Genomic DNA, 19,279 nt, shown 5'->3' with positions numbered 1-19,279 from the left:
GACCCCTAATTTCAGCTTTTCTTAAATACTGGAAGATTGAGTTTGTGAAACAGATTAGCAGTAATAACTTCCAACTTATTTATGCTTCTCCATATTCATTTGCATAATTCGCAACCATTCTAATTTCGTGCTTGGTCATTTGACTTGCTTTGACCAATGGAACAATAGTAAATGCAATTCAAGCAGAGATTTAAAAATAAATTGCCTATTGGAGATTTCTCTCTTGCTTTCTAGTAACAAAGAAACCGCAACCTTGTAAAGTAGCCAGTTGAAGAATGGGAGGTCTCATGGAAAGAGACCTCAGGCAGCCCAGCTGAGGCCATAATAAACCAGCCCATCCCAACCCAACCCACTAGCTAACAGCAGATGCTTGAGTCACTGCAGCCATGATCAGTCAAGACCAGTCCAGATCATAAAAACTACCTAACTGAACACAGCTTAAATGATTAACCTCTAGAATTATCAGCTAAATAAATGGCTGTTTTGTAAACTGGTTTTGAGGTTGGTTTGTTTTGTAGCTTAACTGATTTGTGATTTATGCTGTGGCAATGTGGTCCCAAGGTCATGTGCCCACCCATGTGTGGATACAGCCTTCACCTGCTTTATCATTTATGATAAATGCCTCCTCCCATAGGTATTTTAATGAACCCTAATTTTCAAGTCTTGGAGGCTGCACTTCCAAAAGAAAAGGTAACACTGATGGTAGATCAGACACTCACTATCATCATTGCTTCCCAGGAAGGGAGGGCTAGAAGTTGGACCTATGTCTATACTGACTTATAAGGGTGAATCATGCTCAGGAAAATAAACCGTAGGTATGTAGTGTGTAGTATAGACCTGGGAGAAGTGTGCAGATAACCAAAGTATGTTGATTTTGTCTTCCCCTCCACCACTCCTTATGGAGAGAACAGGTGGGGGTGGAGGTGTTTTATCAGACTTTCCAAAGACAAATAAGACTTTCCAAAGTAGGGAATATAACTAGAAGAGACAACTCCCTCCTCCTTCTCTCAGGCCCCTTCAGCAGTAGGGAAAACTTACGTAGAGGAGATTCTGGCTCTGACCATCAGTGAAGTCAGCAGTGTTCATTGCAGAGAGAGAAACACGTAATCAACACTGGAAAACATCAGCGTGGGACAGACACAAATTCCCTCTTTCCAAAAATAGCAAAGGGAAGTGATCTTGGAAGGAAGAAGATAACAATTGACTATCACTGGTCATTTCAAGAAAAGAGCTTCAGATAACTCAGACAGCTTCTTATGCTTTTAGTTTATTCGAGAAAGAAGAGATTAACTCACTATGACCTGGGGCCTGTTTGCCCCTGAGCACAAGCAGCTTCTATCAGGGGACCTAGACGAAGAGATAAGGGTTTCCCCCAGATTTTGCCCACAACAGACTTTGGGATCTTTTATTCACAGCAGAGTTTTCCAAGTTTCTTTAAAGAGAGGACTCATTAGAAAGGTTATCAAGTAGTCCAAAGAATGAGTCCATCAGTGGGAACAAAGGGGTTGTCAAAAGCAAGAGGAGTTGTCCCAGGAGGTGAGATGACAGAGCCAGAGAGCAGCATCCACTTTTCGCTTCTGTCTGAAGACCAAAGTAACCCACCAGGAGGTCAGGGTCCACCTCAGAAGTCAAAGTCTCCTCTCCAGAGTCTCAGCCCTCCCATCAGGGGTGACTGTCATCTTTCCGGAGGGGGTGGTCACCTTCTCAGGGACTCCAGCCTTCCTTCCTGGGGGTGTGACCTTCTGTCCAATCTGAAGGTGCACGGGATCCATGGCTATCCCTCCTGGGCTCCCCACCAGATGGCCCACAGGGAGCACAGGCTTCTCTCCAGGGCTCTCAGTCTTCCCTTCTGGAGCAGCAGTGTGCCTTTCAAAAGTCATAGGGGTCCTTGTAGGGGTCATAATCTCACTTCTGGGGGTTGTGGCCATTGCTGCAGACTTTCCTTTGGTCTCAGTGGCCACAGCCTCTCCTCCTGGGGGCAAAATACCCAAACTAGTGGTCAAATCCCTGGTCATAGTTGGCATTTCAGGGCCAATTGAAGAATTCACAGCAGTTGAAAACCACAATTTTGGTGAAGGAGTTGAGCTGAACTCTAGAAGAAATCAACAGAAGAGGGTGAGACTCCTACCTCTTCCTTCCCATCCTGTCACTGGCAGAACTAGAGCTGCTCCAGGGATGAAGTACCAGTTCCCAAACCAGAAGCAGAGGATTTCTGAATGCACCCACTTGTCAACACAGATAAAGTCTCCACACACAGAAGCCCAGCTTCCCCACTTAAACATATCAACATGATCCCAGGCACACATGGACACTCAGTGGGTTTGCTACATTTCCAGTTGAGTGACCCCAAGCAGGTCCGTCAGTTCTCTGTGCTCAGCCCCTCACTTTGGCCATCACACTTTGCACAAGACATGGACCCTGAGGCCTATTTCCTAACTTATGGAATCCTCAGGAAGAATCCTTTTGTGTCCCCTACTTGGGAGGCACAAGGAACAAGGCTGAGTGCAAGGAGGTTGCCCTAGAAAGCATGTTGTAAATAATTAAGCTGCAGTTTCATTTCCACCCCTGACTAGCTGTATTACCTTTCTGAGTCCAGGTCTCCTCACAAAATGGGGGTTATAGACCATCTCCAAGGATGTTGCAGATTTAGCATGCCAGGTTCCATCTCCTAACTGCCAGTGTGTATAATAATGTCATGAGTATAAGGATTATTCCCATTTTGTAGATGGGAAAACAAAGCTTAGAGAGGTCAAATGGAGCAAGCATCAGAACCAAGATTAGAAAGCAGACTGGCCTGGCATCAAAGCTTATTCTCTTCTTTCATTGTCATTTTGCCCCAACAAAGCCTTTAAATCTCACAGAAGGGACCCACCCAGTGGTTTTGCAACTGCCAACCCAGCTTCCAGGTCATAGCTACTCACCATCCTTCACCAGAAGATAATTCAACGTGTAGACAAGGGGGAAAGGGCCAGTGCCACAGAAAGCACCCGTGACATCATCCAGGTCCAATGTCCACACCATAGCCCCCCCAAAATGCTCTCTCTTTATGAAAAATGCCTAGAAAAGCAGTGGTCAGTCAACCTGCTGTACTAGCCATCTTCCAGACTGAGTACAATGGCAAAATCAGAAGGACTCTCAGAAGGCAGTATGGTAGGATGCTTAGCCATGTAGCCTGTATTTGACTCTAGCCTCTATTGCTTATTAGCTATGGGATCTTGAAGAAAAAAAAAAAAAAAAGATACATAAGCCTTGTGGGTTTTAATTGCCCTCTATGTAAAAAAAAAAAAAAAATGGATAAAATTTCCAACATTTTTAGGATCCAGAGTTCCTATATGCACATATTACAACATAGGTGGAAGTGGAAGATAAAATGCTAAGTGAAATAAGCCAATTACAAAAGAATACTATGATTCCACTCATTGAGGTGCTTAGAGTAGTCAAATTCATACAGATGGAAGGTAGAGTGGTGATTACCAGGAGCTGAGTGAGGAAAGAGTGGGGAGTCATTTCAGTTTGGAAAGGGGAGAAAGTTCTGGAGGTAGATATGATAGCTGCACAGCAATGTGAATGTACTTAATGCTACTGCTGCTGCTAAGTCGATTCAGTCATGTCTAACTCTATGCGACCCGATAGATGGCAGCCACCAGGCTCCTCTGTCCCTGGGATTCTCCAGGCAAGAACACTGGAGTGGGTTGCCATTTCCTTCTCCAATGCATGAAAGTGAAAAGTGAATGTGAAGTCATTCAGTCATGTCCGACTCTTAGTGACCCGATGGACTACAGCCTACCAGGCTCCTCCAACCATGAGATTTTCCAGGCAAGAGTACTGGAGTGGGGTGCCATTGCCTTCTCTGTAATGCTACTGAAAGGTGACTAAAAAATGAATAAAATGGTGAATTTTATGTTATGTATATTTTGCCATAATTTTTAAAAGATTTTTAAATTCATACATGTAAGATATTTGGAGCAATATTTTGCACATAGTACATGTTCATAAATATTAAATATTGTCTGGTTCCCCAGCCTGCTAATCACCATTATCATCATATTAAATTGGAGATATTGCTTTATTTTTAAAAAATCATTTCAACATATCTTATGACATAGTGATGCCATAAAAGAGGAATAGAATGGATAATATCATGCCTTTTACACATAAAAGAAAATGAAGCATTTTATCCATGATTATTAAAACCTCAGATATAACTAAATGGAAGTTGTTTAGCATTGAATCCAGATTTTCTTATTACTTTACCAGAGTTCTCTTGTAAGACTGATGGAAAAGATTGTCATATGCAAATAAATACATGACTTAGCCAAACCAATTGGCTTCTTTCTGGGGTTTAATTTCCCCAGATGTGAAATAAGGAGGAACCAATTATTGCTAAGTTGGAAACTGTGAAGATTCTGACTTTTTTTTTTTTCCCCTACTTTTAGGCTAACAAGTTAACCTGTCAGGTTTTTTTTCAGTTTTATTTATTTTTACTTTACAATATTGTATTGGTTTTGCCATACATTGACATGAATCCACCATGGGTGTACATGTGTTCCCCATCCTGAACCCCCCTCCCACCTCCCTCCCCGTCCCATCCCTCTGGCAGTTTTATAGGCACATGCACGCGCACACACACACACACACACACACACTGTACACACAAGGGTGTCATAGAAGCCAGAGGGAAACTATGTTGGAGCAATAAAGGAGCAAGCTCCCACCTTGTAACTAAAGCTGATGGCATCATCATAGCCAACCCACTCTTTCCCCTTGAAGGCATATGGTACGTACTGATCATCAATCCAGCATTTATTCATTCCCTCAATGAAGGAACAAATCTGCAGGAGCATCAGAACAGTGATCAGCTGTGTGGAGTTCCATGAAGAGAAGCACCAACAGACAAACTGTTCACACCCAGGGGTAAAGACTTCCTCTCTATTTTGGATAAATTCTTACTATTGCTTATTCCTTTCTCTAATATCCATGGTGGATAAACAGGTAGAGAACCAAGGAGTGAGTGGCAGCCTTTAAGAAATCAAACTAGACTTTGTAAATAATGTCAATACCAAACTACTACATAACAAACCTGAGTCTAGACCAAACCTGTACCTTTCTCAAAGACTCTTCATAAACAAGTATCTCCTTTGCTCATTAAACCAATGTAAACTGATCCATCCAGGTATTTATCAAACTAATTTTTGAATCTATAATAAATGTAAAGACCTGGAAGGCAGGGAGAACTAGGTTACTACATCAAAAAACCACTGACTGTAGACTGGGTACCCAACACTGTGCTGGAGACGGTATGCTGCAAAGACATAGAAATGTTCCATTTCGGCTGCAGAAGCTAATATGGAAGTTATTATTTTTTTGTTCATTAAAGGTGTTATCAAAACCTCATTAACATTACACTCCCTTGACTATGTCATCACTCATAATCAGGCTTCAATGGATTAGCAGGGAAACATCTCCAGGAGCAGGCACAGTGCAGAGATTGGAGAGACACCAGCATCCCCATTACCACCTCAGGCAAAGATGCAACTCTCCCTCTGGTGCCTGCTGTTCTTTGCCTAGGAGGTCCTGCCCACCCAACAGGATTTTACTGTGCTTCATAGTTCTGCTCAAAATCCACCAACTCCACACCCTACAGTCATGCACTTGGTGCCTCTTACTGTCTTCTCTTGTGTTCCACATTCCCTTGGATCCATGTCTCTTCCCCCCACTCAACAGCAAGCTTTGTTGAGACGGGGATTCGGGCATGGAATCGAGGTAGAGGAGAAAGAATCTGTGATGGGGGGTGTCATAGAATTGTCTCAAAATAATTGACTAGTGAGAAGGAAGGAGTCAGGAGTAGAGAAAAAAAAAGACTGGCCATGAGTGGTTAATGACTGAAGCTGGGTGAAGGGCATTTGGGCATCAGGGAGTGAGAGGACGTTATACTATTCTTTTACGTTTGCATATGTCTGATTATATACATATGGTAAATATTAATTATGTTTATTTAGGACATATAGTAAGTGAGGATTGACTTAACTGCCATTTAAGAATCTTCTGCTACTGCTAAGTCACTTCAGTCGTGTCCGACTCTGTGTGGCCCCATAGACGGCAGCCCACCAGGCTCCCCCATCCCTGGGATTCTCCAGACAAGAACACTGGAGTGGGTTGCCATTTCCTTCTCCAATGCATGAAAGTGAAAAGTGAAAGTAAAGTTGCTCAGTCATGTCTGACTCTTAGCGACCCCATGGACTGCAGCCTACCAGGCTCTTCCATCCATGGGATTTTCCAGGCAAGAGTACTGGACTGGGGTGCCATTGCCTTCTCCGAAGAATCTTCTAAGGGGTGAAATATCTGCCCTGGGTCCATGGCTTTTTCAGGGAATGAGAGGATGCTATACTATTCTCTTACTTTTGAAAATATTTGAACTTTTGAAAAAAAAATATATATATATCTTTCAAATATTAATTATGTTTATTTAGGCCAAATAGTAATTCAGGATTGACTTAAATATTATTTAAGAATCTTCTAAGGAGTGAAATATCTGCCCCCCTCCATTCAGACTTCACCTAGTCCCTCACCTCTTACAAAGGGTTCAAATAACTTCCCCAAAAGAAAAGAGAATATCCCAGAGACTGGATGTCCCTTACCACAGCAAACCACCTCCTTGTCCTGTCTCTAGCCCTCAGTCTTGCCTTGGTCCCTTGTCCCTACTTTGGCCCTGGGCGCGGGTCGGGGAGCCCTAACTCACAGACAGAGGTTCACAGACAGAGGTTCCCGTTCCCGTCACCTCATAATAAGCCAAGAAGCCAGCTTGCTTGGTGTACTTCCCTGGAGATGCTGGTCCCACAGCTTGTGCCCTCAGCTCATTCTGTGAAGCTTTGAGGAGGTGAAAAGTATGTCCATAGGTGGGGAGCCCCATGAGGAGCTTCTCAGGGGGGACCCCAAGCTGTCGCCAGTAATTCATGGCATATGCCTGCAGGGAGGAAGAACACAACCCCTCCTTGTTACCAAGAGCCACTGGCCTGGCTCAGGGGTGCATGTCTGGGCTGCCTGACAGCTTTCCTTTTCTTACCGAAGATTTGGGGTCTCCAGGCAGAGAGAACAGAGGGCTATTGTGTCCTGTGACCTTTTCCCAGCTTCCATGTAAGTCGTAAGACAAGATGCTGATGAAATCCAGGAGTCTGTAAGGGGCAAGAAGAGGAGGTATGAAGATCATGCTAGCTAGACTTTCACAACACCAACTAGCTAACTAGCTGAACGTCGGCCACCCAACACCCCTGCCATCTCTGCCTACTGAGATGGGGGCTAGGGACTGCCTGAGCCATGCCCTGCTTGTGAGAGCCTGCCCTGGAACACACAGCTGGTGAGGGACAGTGGTGTGTCAGGACCTATGCCCTCCAGAGAGTATCCAAGGGAGTGGATGGGATCAGAACAGGAAACAAAGGCATTCAGGCTGATATAAGTGTAGCAGAGGTCTGAATAAATGACATGTGTAATCAGACAGCATAAAAGTGCATCCATCTTTCTACTGTTTGAGGAACCAGTGAAACCCATCTCTTCCAGAAAGCTTTCCAGATGGTGAAGTGTAATTGAGCCTTACCAAGTCACAGTGTAGAGGTTAACATGGATTATCTAATTTAATTTTAATCTGGTTAATGTCCTAATTACCATAATTGTCCCCATTTTAAAATGAAAAAATTGAAACTCACGCAGTTACTTAATTTGGCTAAGGTGACCCAGCTGGATGAAGGTGGAGTCCTCAATCCTGCCTGGCTATAAGACCAACACTAGCCAACTCAGCTCACTGGAGCTCTCACCTCTCTCCTGACACATGGAACCCACTCTCCCTAAGTGTCATCACACACAGCAATAGCATCATCTCAGGTATGTTGCATCTGCCTCACTTTTAACATCAGGAAACACTTGATTCTTGAACTTTGATAGAATTAGTCCAGAACTGGCATGCCCAGAGAGATATGAGCTCCCTCCGTCTGGTTTTGTGACTTTGGCATGAAGACCTCTGCTCTGAAAATGGGCCCTGACTGGGCATTCCTATTTTTGTTTCAGAGGCAGTAGTTGGTAACTCACCCATGTCTCTGATGCCAGCCCTCTGGCACCCAGTACACACCCACAGGGGACTCCAGCAGAACAGAGGTCAAGCCCCTGGATTCACTCCTTGAGGCCCAGCTATGGACGATGCTGATACCTACCCAAAGGGATGCTGTGGTGTGGCCAGATGCTCCATTACTCCCCTCTGATCTCCTCAGGAAAGTCCAGGCTATAAAGAATAATCCTTGTCCCCACCTACATTCGTGCTTAGCCCACTTCCCACAGGTGCTCTCACAGCAGGGCAGGAAGTCAAAGCTCCAGGACAGTGCTGGGCACCTCTGGGTTCTGAGCCCAAGATGCCTTCTTCCCTCCAGTGCCCCCCTCACCAGGTGAGGAGCACCCACTCACCTGCCCAGAAGGTGTGCATCATATGCTTTCTGGACGACATGGGGGTCCCCAGAGACGGCAGCAGACAGCAGTAGCCTTGGACGCATGGTGAGCTGGGCCTCATTCTTGAAGGCCTGCAGGAGCTCCTGGGAAGAGAGAGGCAGATGAGAGAAATGGACAAAGTAGAGTCGAGTTGGGGAAAGCAGGAGTCATCCAGGAAACAATCTTCCACAATAACAGAGCCCCTGGAGCCAGGAGAGTCAGACACAGGCCCTGCCCACAGGTTCCCAAGAAAGGAGGACGTGAGCCAGTGCAGTAAGGCATTGGGCAGAGGGCTGGCTGCAGGCCCAGGAGCAGAATTCAGACAGCCTGCCTGAGGGAGTCCAGCAGATGCATGGAGAAAGTGTCACTCAGGCTGGAGGGCTGGGGCCAGGCCAGTGGTGATGGAGGGAAAGACCTCCACAGGGCCCCTGCTCAGTAGCCTCTGTCCACACCTGCAGATGACAGCAGTAAAAGAACCTTCTGTGACCACTCTCCTGCCCTGCCCCCAGCCCTAGGCTCCTCCTGTGCCTGGAGCCCAGACATGGTCAAAACAGAATCACTTTTGGATTTGGGAGCTGCCATGCTGGCCTTTTGGAGAAGGCCATGGCACCCCACTCTGGTACTCTTGCCTGGAGAACCCCATGGCAGAGGAGCCTGGTAGGCTGCAGTCCATGGGGTCGCTAAGGGTCGGACACGACGGAGCGACTTCACTTTCACTTTTCACTTTCATGCACTGGAGAAGGAAATGGCAACCCACTCCAGTGTTCTTGCCTGGAGAATCCCAGGGGCAGGGAAGCCTCATGGGCTGCCATCTATGGGGTCGCACAGAGTCGGACATGACTGAAGCGACTTAGCAGCAGCAGCAGCAGCATGCTGGCCTTTTCATTATGAAGCACAGGGAAGCCAGCAACTCCATGGGGTGGCAAAAGAGTTGCACATGACTTGGCCACTGGACAACAACAACAAAGCTGGCCTTACTTCAAGTAAGGAGACAAAGGTCCAGCGGTCACGCGCAGGGCTGCCTCTGAGTCCAGGGTACAAGAAGAAGAGGTCCAGACCATCAAAGCCATGTGTCCTCAGGAGGGCGATCACTGAACTGACAAACCTTTCCCGGTTGGAAAATGTGGACAGCATCATGGTGAACCTGCAGGGGGACCGGGGCCGAGGCCAGGAGTGCTTTCTGCATAACCGTGCTCCCCCCAACCACTCCCCTGCAAGGCTCTTTGGTTCATATGTGACTGAGGAAAGGAAGGTGGAACTTTAAAACTCTCAAACCTTCTTAAGTCCCTTCCCAGCCCTGGACTTCAGGCTCCAGGGAGGATTTGCAAACCACACCTGCCCCTGCCAGATGGAAGCAACACTCAGCCTGGGGTGGAGACAGTGGCTCAGAACAGCTCTGCCTTTGAAATGTTCACCCCTGGCCAGGCACTGACTCTTTGTCTAAACAGATAAGGGGAGGGAACATGAGAAAAAGGCCAGCATTTCCAGAAAGATCTCTGAGCTAATGGGCCTCATAACATGGCACAAGAGGGCCAGGCTCTGACCAGGGGTTCTAGAGTCTTTGCTATTCTGTTTATTAGCTGTTTGTTCTCCATTTTTTCTAGTATTTTCTCTTCCATAGTGAAGACATTATTGGAAAATCTTTAGAATAGTAAAGCTGAACTTTAAGTAATTTGGGGCTAGTCCTACATGCAATGATTAACCAGATTCAGACTTTGGCAGGCTTGGTTCCATTACCTGATCATCATCCCTAGCTGATCATCTCTCAGGAACACCTGGGTGAAATACAGTAAGTTACCAAAGCTCTCATTCATGCTTTTTTCCTACAAATTTGGAATGCAAACAGCCACTTTGTAATCCTTTCTCCTAGCAATCATGAGATAATGAGTATAAAGCTGGCCTGCTCCCCTGACCCATCACCTCAACCCTACCCCAGAGAGAAGACCCAATAGCACAGACTCACCTCGAGGTGCCAAAGTTCCACCCCCCAGTGGACAGCAGAGTTTTCAGCCCTCTGTTACTGTGAGGAGGGACAGAGTCGGTGAGCTGGATTCTCATTCAGTCATTTGGGGAACAGTGGGAAGTAGTGGAGATGGGAGGAGGGGGAGGGAAAGGAGGCAGCGGGTGGAGTAACCTAAGGGAGAAAGAAGTGGAGCCCAAGATGGGGAAGAAGGATAAAAGAGACAGCAACCAGTCCACATATAGATCATCACACCCAGGATCCCAGGCTGTCTAAGCCCCCCAAACTCCCCACTCCCATGACATTCCCAGGAAAAGAAAAGGCAGCCTAAATTTTCTCTTCACCCACTTTTTTGGTCAACAAACATTTACTGAGCAATTAATATGTGCCTCTGACTGCTTTAGGTGCTTGAAACACAGCAGTGAACAGATGGACAAGCTCCCTGCTCTCCTCTCTGGAGGCTGTGCTCTAGTGACATGGATTTTCTCTGCCCTTCTACAACCATGCACACAGCGACAGACCACTCCCCACAGAGGACAGCCCAGGAAGCCTGGAGAGAGAACACTGAGCACCAGCTCTCTGCTGGGCGCTGACCCAGCCACTGGTGTACAAAGACCATAGACACCAGCCCTTCCCTTGGGGTTCATTTGCAGGTGACAAATGATAATGAAACACTAGCACTTGTGAAGCTTTTGTGAGATGCAGCTCTCTCCAAAGCATTTGAAAATAGAATCCTGAGCACTGGGCTTGAAGGGTGAGTTGGGGTGCAATGCAGAGAAGAGAGAGGAGCATATCCTAGGCAGGGGCACAGCAGCCACAGGGGCAGGGAGGCAAGGACGAGCTCAAAGTGCTGATCAACGGGGAACTCCCAGAGCAGGGACACTACAGAGAGCCCTTGACAGAAGGAGGGACCCAAGGATCAGAGGAAAGGTGACGACTAACAGAAGAAAAGACTTACTCCTCTTTACCTGTAAAATACAGCCCCACAGACACAGTGAACACACCTCTCCTTGAGCTTGTTGAACTCTGGGTAGAGGATTTTCTCATCCAGGGGATCCTTAGGAACAATCTGGTTGTTATTCATAGAGGCAAAGGCAAATACCAGGTGGGTGCAGAGAAACGGGTCCAGATCCCGGGGCAGGATCGAGGCAGGGCCGGGCCGACTAAATGCCCAGTTGGTGAAATAACACACCAGCTTGTGAGCAGCACCTGGCAGGGGACAGCAGACATTATTGATAGAAACCAAGTGGGGATGGAGCTCAGCATCCACAGAGCAGTGTTGACACTGCCCGAGAGGCTAGGCTACTGTAACTGCTCCCTCACACATACACACTCCAGAGCTACAAGGAGGGCAGGTCCTTCCCCCACTGCTGGGGTCCCCCGGGGAAAGAACACCTCCTGAAACCCTGGTCAGAATGGATCCAAGAGTATGGATCCTGGCACAGAGAAGACCCAACAGTGACTGAGAATCCGCCGTTGAGCCAATTTGGGTCAATGATCCTCGACGCAGAGCCAAGGCGGGCACAGGGGACACTGGACTTGGAGCAGTTCTCAGTGGACACTCTCCCCGGCTCTGGAGAGGACGTTTCCTCACCATCATGGTGTTTCAGCACAAGGAGCAGCCCTGCAGGAGACGAAGGAAGAAACACATGCAGATTCACACACACACCTCAGCTCACCCTCCAGTTCCCACAAATGCAGACACACACACCCTTTCCTCCTTCCTCTTCTCTACACTGAGTGGGTGAAGCCAGATCTATCTAAGCTCCTTTCCACTCCAATATACCCTACATGTAGACACACAGGCTTTGGGATGACCATGACACTGAGAAGTCCCAGCAAAGGTTCCGGGCCAGTGGTTCTCAACCTTGGAAGATATGTAAACATAGTGATTTCCTGGCTCCTCCCACTGACATTCTGATCAATGGGTCTGAAGTGGAGGCCAGGCATAAAAACACTTAATTGCAGCCAGTGAGAACCATTGCTCTGATCACTTCTCCTTTCACTCTGTCCTGTCCACCTCTACCTAATCCAGGCCCCTGAGGCCCAGGATGCTTCTTGGGTACCACAGAGACAATAAGCTGATGAAGCCCAGCACCTCCTGAACTAAGAGACATTTGAGGGGTGGGACCCACCACACTCACCAACCCACAGTAGCAGCTTCCCCATCTCTGTGGTCTGACTGCTGCAGGCCTAGGGCTGGAGCCCCTTTATATGAGATTCCCCAGGTACAACTGTGGGACAGCACTGGGACAATCCAGCCACACACACACACAAAACCAGGGACAGTGATTAATGCATGGCTGCCCCAAAGTCACAGTGACCCCAGCATCTTCTGTCCTCCCACCCAGCAGAGCCATAGCTCTGAGATCCAACAAAGCAACAACTCCCTCTGACACTGGCACAGAGGAGGTATCCGTGACCGGCCCTAGTGAGGGCAGGGCCGTGTTCAGCCCCTCTTCCTGGAATTCAGACCCACATGGACTGAGTACAAGGAAGAAACACTGAAGGGCAGCAGTGATTCTGTTGTTATATTAGTGGTTAGGAAAATTGTGTAATGTAAAGCTAAAAATTCCCAACTATGGACTCAGGAAGGGCAAAGTTTGAATCCCAGTGTCAAAAATTAGTTTTAGCATCTGGAGCCAGTTACTTAGCTCTTTGAGCTTTAGTTTCTACACTTGTAAAATGGAGATAACACTTGAACTTACCTCATAGCATTTTATACTGATTAAAGACATAGCATGTGAAAAACTTAGTTCAGTGCTTTGAACTGTGGTGCTGGAGAAGACTCTTGAGAGTCCCTTGGGCTGCAAGGAGACCAAACCAGTCAATCCTAAAGGAAATCAACCCTGAATATTCACTGGAAGGACTGATGCTGAAGCTGAAGCTCCAATACTTTTGCCACCTGATGCAAAGATCCTACTCATTGGAAAAGACCCTAATGCTGGGAAAGTTGAGGGCAGGAGGAGAAGAGGGTGAAAGAAGATGAGATGGTTGGATGGTATCACCTACTCAATGGACATAAGTTTGAGCAAACTCCGGGACATAGTGAAGGACAGGGAAGCTTGGTGTCCTGCAGTCCATGGGGTCACAAAGAGTCAGACACAACAGAGCAACTGAACAACAACAAGGGCTCAGTGAAAGATAGCAGTTATTAGAGAAGAGACAAGAGTTTGCCCCCAGATCAGGGTTCTCAAACTCAAGTGCTGACAGGCAGGTAATGTAAATTGGTGAAGTGGACACAATAGAATAGCTCACACTCCAATTGATTAGAAGAATAACAGTGCTCCTACTGTATAGCACAGGGAACTCTGCTCAATGTTTTGTGACAGCCTAGACAGGAAGGGCATTTAGGGGACAGTGGATACATGATATGTATGGCTGAGTCCCTTTACTATGCACCTGAAACTATCACAACATTGTTAATCAGCTATACTCCAGTATAAAATGAAAAGTTTACAAAAAAGAATAACAATGCAAGCCCAGTGATACACTTCAGGTAACATGAAGTCTCTCAGCTGGGAGACATCAAAGATCAGTATTAACAGGGACAGCACTCTGAGTGCCAAACATTAGTGCCACTAATGTTTGCCTTGCAGTGAAATAGAACCAATACTTTGGAGGATTCTTCAGTTTCTCAAGAGAAGACAAAAATCTGAATTTTTGAATGAGTCAATAATGTTTGAGCCAATATATGAGCCAATGGTGACACTGTCATGAGAGGTATCATAAACCTAAGAAATATAATGAATGCAGTTCTGGACACCTAATTGTCAATTTTTTTAAAACACAATAATAATATGAAGGATAAATAAAATAAGTATATAAGCAAATGTTTGCATGATCCACCAGTTTTCTTTTCTGCTACCAAGGTTCTCAAACCTTGAGTAGGTCCCATATTTCAGAGTGTGACCCTCCATCATAGGGACAGAAATTTTGTTATCAGTGTATCCAATACACCTGTCTTCTTAGAGATTCAGACTGCTCACTTAATCCACACACAATGGAGGGACTAATCAGATGTCAATAAAATAAATGCCACTGGGAAATAACAATGACTAGTGGTTTAATCTGCTTCATTTCTAGTATGAACACCAGGAAAGTGTAACTTGTATCAGTAAGTTGTTTGGTATCATGGAACAAAAACAATAAGTGGTATAGAATGTTTAGAGTAAAAATATTTCACTGAAACCTGGGAAAGCCTGAGGGAATACTCTACCCAGCAGAGGCTGTGTCTCCATTTGTTCATCCCTCTTTGTCTTCCTTTTTGTATTCAATGAATATTTCATTGAGCATAGGCCAGGCCCTGACGGGCTTCCCACAGAGTGCAAGTCATAAAGAATCCATCTGCCAATTCAGGAGATGAAAGAGATGAGGGTTTGATCCCTGGATCAGGAAGATCCCCTGGAGAAAGAAATGGCAACCCACTCCAGTATTTCTTGCCTGGAGAATCCCATGGGCAGAGGAACCTGGAGGGCTACAGTCCATGGGTCACAAAGAGTCAGACATGACTAAGCACATGCAAACAGGCCCTGATAGACACCAGTTTCTGCTCAAGGAACCTCTAGTATAGTGAACACATGGATCACATCTCCCAGAGTTAAAGCATGTCTCTATCTTAGTCTCTTGGATTAAGTGCAGTGGGAGATACATGAGTTTTGTTTCCAAAAAACCTTGAGATCCAATACCTGCTCTGTAGTATCATTAGGTCCAACTGCATGCTCAATGCCACCTTCCATACCTTGGGTTAATGTGAACCTGAATCAAGAGATTCCTGAATGCAACACTGGATCATGTTTGGCAACAACTCACACCATTGGTTAGATCACCCCTAGTGTGGTTTCTAACTCTAATGACCAATCTCTTATTTGCTTCCCAGTTCCTAGCCCTTGTGCCCTAAGTCTTGTTTCTAGGTCTCTGCTTTGATTTCTCTTCCTGGTTTATAAACTGTAGGTACCACACTTGGTTTCTGGGGCCTGGATCCTGACTCATTCTTGCCAAGCTCCTGGGGCGTAACTGCCTGCCTTTTAAGACCTCCCTGATGTGAGTGCTTGCCTCTCTCTGCTTCTGAGCCTTCTCTCACCCCACCTCCTGCCACCCAGACTCTGCATCACTGAGATTTCCCACAAGGTTTGTTCTCTTCCACCCAAGGTTTGTTCTCTTCTCCTGCCAAGGGGGCTGGTTGTTAATGCTGTGCCCATCACAGAGACAAATCTGTTGGCCAGCTGAACCTCCTTCATCTGTACCTGGGTCAGTGCTCTGGACTCCTATCCCAGACCTGCCTGTCCCATACCTTCAAAAGTGACTGATGATACTGAGAAGAATGGCAAGATATAACAATGGATGACCAGGAGTGACCCTTGCTTCATTCAGGGGTGACTGTGCCAAAGAGTGGGCAACTAAAGCTCTGTGTGTAGCAGATGATGAACAGCGAAACACTGGGCTATGTTGAAAACCAGTGTGCCATGTCGCTCCGGTCACTCCCAATCCTCCTCCTTGAGTTCTTGCTGTCAAAAGACAACCACTGCTTTGTATTTTTACACACCCATCAGATACTTAGAAAACACTCCTTCCTAATGCTTAGCCTGTTCTCATAAAATGAGAAAAGACACGTACAAATGTCTTTTAGTTGACCTGCTGAAGAAATTCCACAGCAAACAGCCCCTCCCATATTCTATAGCACTCCACTAAATGAGGGCAAGATCACAGAGGCAAAAGGCTTTGCGTTTAACAAAGCATTTGACCAAATTTTTCACGATTCTCATGTGGAAGAAATGGAGAAGTTTGATTTGAACAAAAGCAACTGGTTGACTAACATAAGAACACAAAAAGAATTGACTACAGATCAGTATAAACTTGGAGAGGTTTACCATGTCTCTAAAATGAAGGAGATAGACTAGAGTGTTGTTTCCCAGTATTTAATATAAAAGATGATTTTTGGCTGTGTATTATGATTTTTTATTTTCACATTTATGCATTTATTTTAATGTGTATTAAAAAATGTATACTACCCCCAAATCCCATGATTTCATATATTAAAGTGTAAAAATTGAGGCAACTCAAAAAGAAATATTTTAATAAAGTAGTAAAGGTGAAAATTATTCAATCTCCTCAGAAGTCATTTTGAGAACACCACAATCCTATTACCCAGCAACTTCCCCTTAAGAAATTTGCCATGCAGAGATATCTGCCCAATTATACAAAGAAAGTATGTTCACTGCAGGTTTATTTGCAACAACAATAGCAACAAAAAACAACAGGCAAATCTCAGCTAACTAAATGACCATTATTGAGAGATATATAAACATGTTATTACACATTGTTATCCATTGAATGGCCTCTTTCTTTACCTTTTAAGCAAGCGACTCTCAACTGGGCAATACTCTGCCCCCCATCGGACATATGGCAATGTCTGGAGACATTTTTCATTGTCACAGTGGAGGCAGGGGTGGTACTAGTACAAGACGGATAAAAGCCAGGGATGCTGCTAAACATCCTACATTGCACAAGACAGCCCCTCATAACAAAGAATTACCCAGTATTGATAATGAATAATCAAAAAGGTGAAATATCTTGGTTAAACTTGAGTTGTTTTCATTGTTGTTCTTTTAATTCTATCACAAACCTGAGATCGTATATATACTTACCTCTTATTACCTTAGATTTTTAATTAAACAACTGTTTCTTTTTTAATTTATTTTAATTGGATGCTAATTACTTTACAATATTGTAGTGCTTTTTGCCATACACTGACATGAATCGGCCATGGGTGTACATGTGTTCCCCATCCTGAGCCCCCCCTCCCACCTCCCTCCCTATCCCATCCCTCTGGATCATCCCAGTGCACCAGCCTTGAGCACCCTGTCTCATGCATCGAACCTGGACTGGCGATATGTTTCACATATGAGAATATACATGTTTCAGTGCTCAGATCATCCCACCCTTGCCTTCTCCCACAGAGTCCAAAAGACTGTTCTATATCTGTGTGTGTGTGTGTGTATGTGTGTGTTTGGTGCTCATTTCTTTTTTATTATTATTATTTTTTAAATTTATTTATTTATTTATTTTACTTTACAATATTGTATTGGTTTGTGATACATTGACTTGAATCTGCCATGGGTGTACATGTGTTCCCCATCCTGAACCCCCTCCCACCTCCCTCCCCATCCCATCCCTCTGGGTCATCCCAGTGCACCAGCCCCGAGCACCTTGTATCATGCATTGAACCTGGACTGGCGATTCATTTCACATATGATAATTTACATGTTTCAATGCCATTCTCCCATATCATCATGCCCTTGCCCTCTCCCACAGAGTTCAAAAGACTGTTCAATACATCTGTGTTTCTTTTGCTGTCTTGGTAACAGGGTTATTGTTACCATCTTTCTAAATTCCATATATATGCATTAGTATACTGTATTGGTGTTTTTCTTTCTGGCTTACTTCACTCATATAATAGGCTCCAGTTTCATCCACCTCATTCCAACCGATTCAAATATATTCTTTTTAATGTCAAATAGGTTCCAAATAGGAAAGGGGGTATATCAAGGCTGTATATTGTCACCCTGTTTATTTAACTTCTATGCAGAGTGCATCATGAGACACGCTGGGCTGAAAGAAGCACAAGCTGGCATCAAGACTGCTGGGAGAAATATCAATAACCTCAGATATGCAGATGACACAACCCTTATGGCAGAAAGTGAAGAGGAACTAAAGAGCCTCTTGATGAAAGTGAAAGAGGAGAGTGAAAAAGTTGGCTTAAAGCTCAACATTCAGAAAATGAAGATCATGGCATCTGGTCCCATCACTTCATGGGAAATAGATGGGGAAACAGTGGAAACAGTGTCAGACTTTATTTTTGGGGGTTCCAAAATCACTGCATATGGTGACTGCAGCCATGAAATTAAAAGATGCTTACTCCTTGGAAGGAAAGTTATGACCAACCTAGATAGCATATTGAAAAGCAGAGATATTACCTTGCCAACAAAGGTCCATCTAGTCAAGGCTATGGTTCTTCCAGTGGTCATGTATGGATGTGAGAGTTGGACTGTGAAGAAAGCTGAGCGCCGAAGAATTGATGCTTTTGAATTGTGGTGTTGGAGAAGACTCTTGAGAGTCCCTTGGACTGCAAGGAGATCCAACCAGTCCATCCTAAAGGAGATCAGTCCTGGGTGTTCATTGGAAGGACTGATGCTGAAGCTGAAATTCCAATACTTTGGCCACCTCATGCGAAGAGCTGACTCATTGGAAAAGACCCTGATGCTGGGAGGGATTGGGGGCAGGAGGAATAGGGGACGACAGGGGATGAGATGGCTGGATGGCATCACCGCCTTGATGGACATGAGTTTGAGTGAACTCCGGGAGTTGGTGCTGGACAGGGAGGCCTGGCATGCTGCAATTCATGGGGTCGCAAAGAGTCGGACACAACTGAACAACTGAACTGAACTGAACTGAATATTCCCATCATTATGTTTCATATATTCACATATACATCATTCTGTATATGTACCACAGCTTTCCTATCCATTCGTCTGCTGATGGACATCTAGATTGCTTCCTTGTTCTGGCTATTATAAACAGTGCTGCAATGAACACTGGGGTACACGTGTCTCTTTCAATTCTGGTTTCCTTGGTGTGTATGCCCAGCAGTGGGATTGCTGGGTCATATGGCAGGTCTGTTTCCAGTTTTTTAAGGAATCTCCACACTGTTCTCCATAGTGGCTGTACTAGTTTGCATTCCCACCAACAGTGTAAGAGGGTTCCCTTTTCTCCACACCCTCTCCAGCATTTATTGCTTGTAGACTTTTGGATAGCAGCTATTCTGACCAGCATAAGATGATACCTCATTGT

The 19,279-nt window shown here is 45.4% G+C and overlaps 1 protein-coding gene across 8 annotated transcripts; it reads right to left on the bottom strand.

Annotated features, from left to right (window-relative positions):
• Positions 1-1,251: 1,251 nt before the first annotated feature.
• On the bottom strand, positions 1,252-12,659 carry LOC109555940 (oviduct-specific glycoprotein-like). Of its 8 annotated transcripts, none has more exons than XM_070785921.1 (11): positions 12,574-12,646; positions 12,024-12,053; positions 11,398-11,638; positions 10,433-10,489; positions 9,448-9,613; positions 8,449-8,573; positions 7,064-7,172; positions 6,779-6,964; positions 4,716-4,832; positions 2,922-3,057; positions 1,252-2,092 (listed from the first exon to the last, which is right to left on the bottom strand). In XM_070785921.1, exons 1-11 carry the CDS (start codon positions 12,596-12,598, stop codon positions 1,629-1,631), a joined length of 1,656 nt encoding a protein of 551 aa, XP_070642022.1. In that variant the 5' UTR covers positions 12,599-12,646; the 3' UTR covers positions 1,252-1,628. The 8 variants fall into 8 exon arrangements, with proteins under 8 accessions (XP_070642022.1, XP_019812409.2, XP_070642025.1 ...); XM_019956850.2 differs by having other exon boundaries at positions 11,434-11,638; XM_070785924.1 differs by having other exon boundaries at positions 10,433-10,603; positions 11,434-12,053; positions 12,574-12,659.
• Between the last annotated feature and the right edge of the window lie 6,620 nt (positions 12,660-19,279).

The sequence above is a fragment of the Bos indicus genome, chromosome 3, assembly GCF_029378745.1.
Source record: "Bos indicus isolate NIAB-ARS_2022 breed Sahiwal x Tharparkar chromosome 3, NIAB-ARS_B.indTharparkar_mat_pri_1.0, whole genome shotgun sequence".
In the NCBI taxonomy this organism is placed as follows: domain Eukaryota; kingdom Metazoa; phylum Chordata; class Mammalia; order Artiodactyla; family Bovidae; genus Bos; species Bos indicus.
Note: the sequence above shows the minus strand (reverse complement) of the source record. Positions and strands in the feature narration are given on the sequence as shown.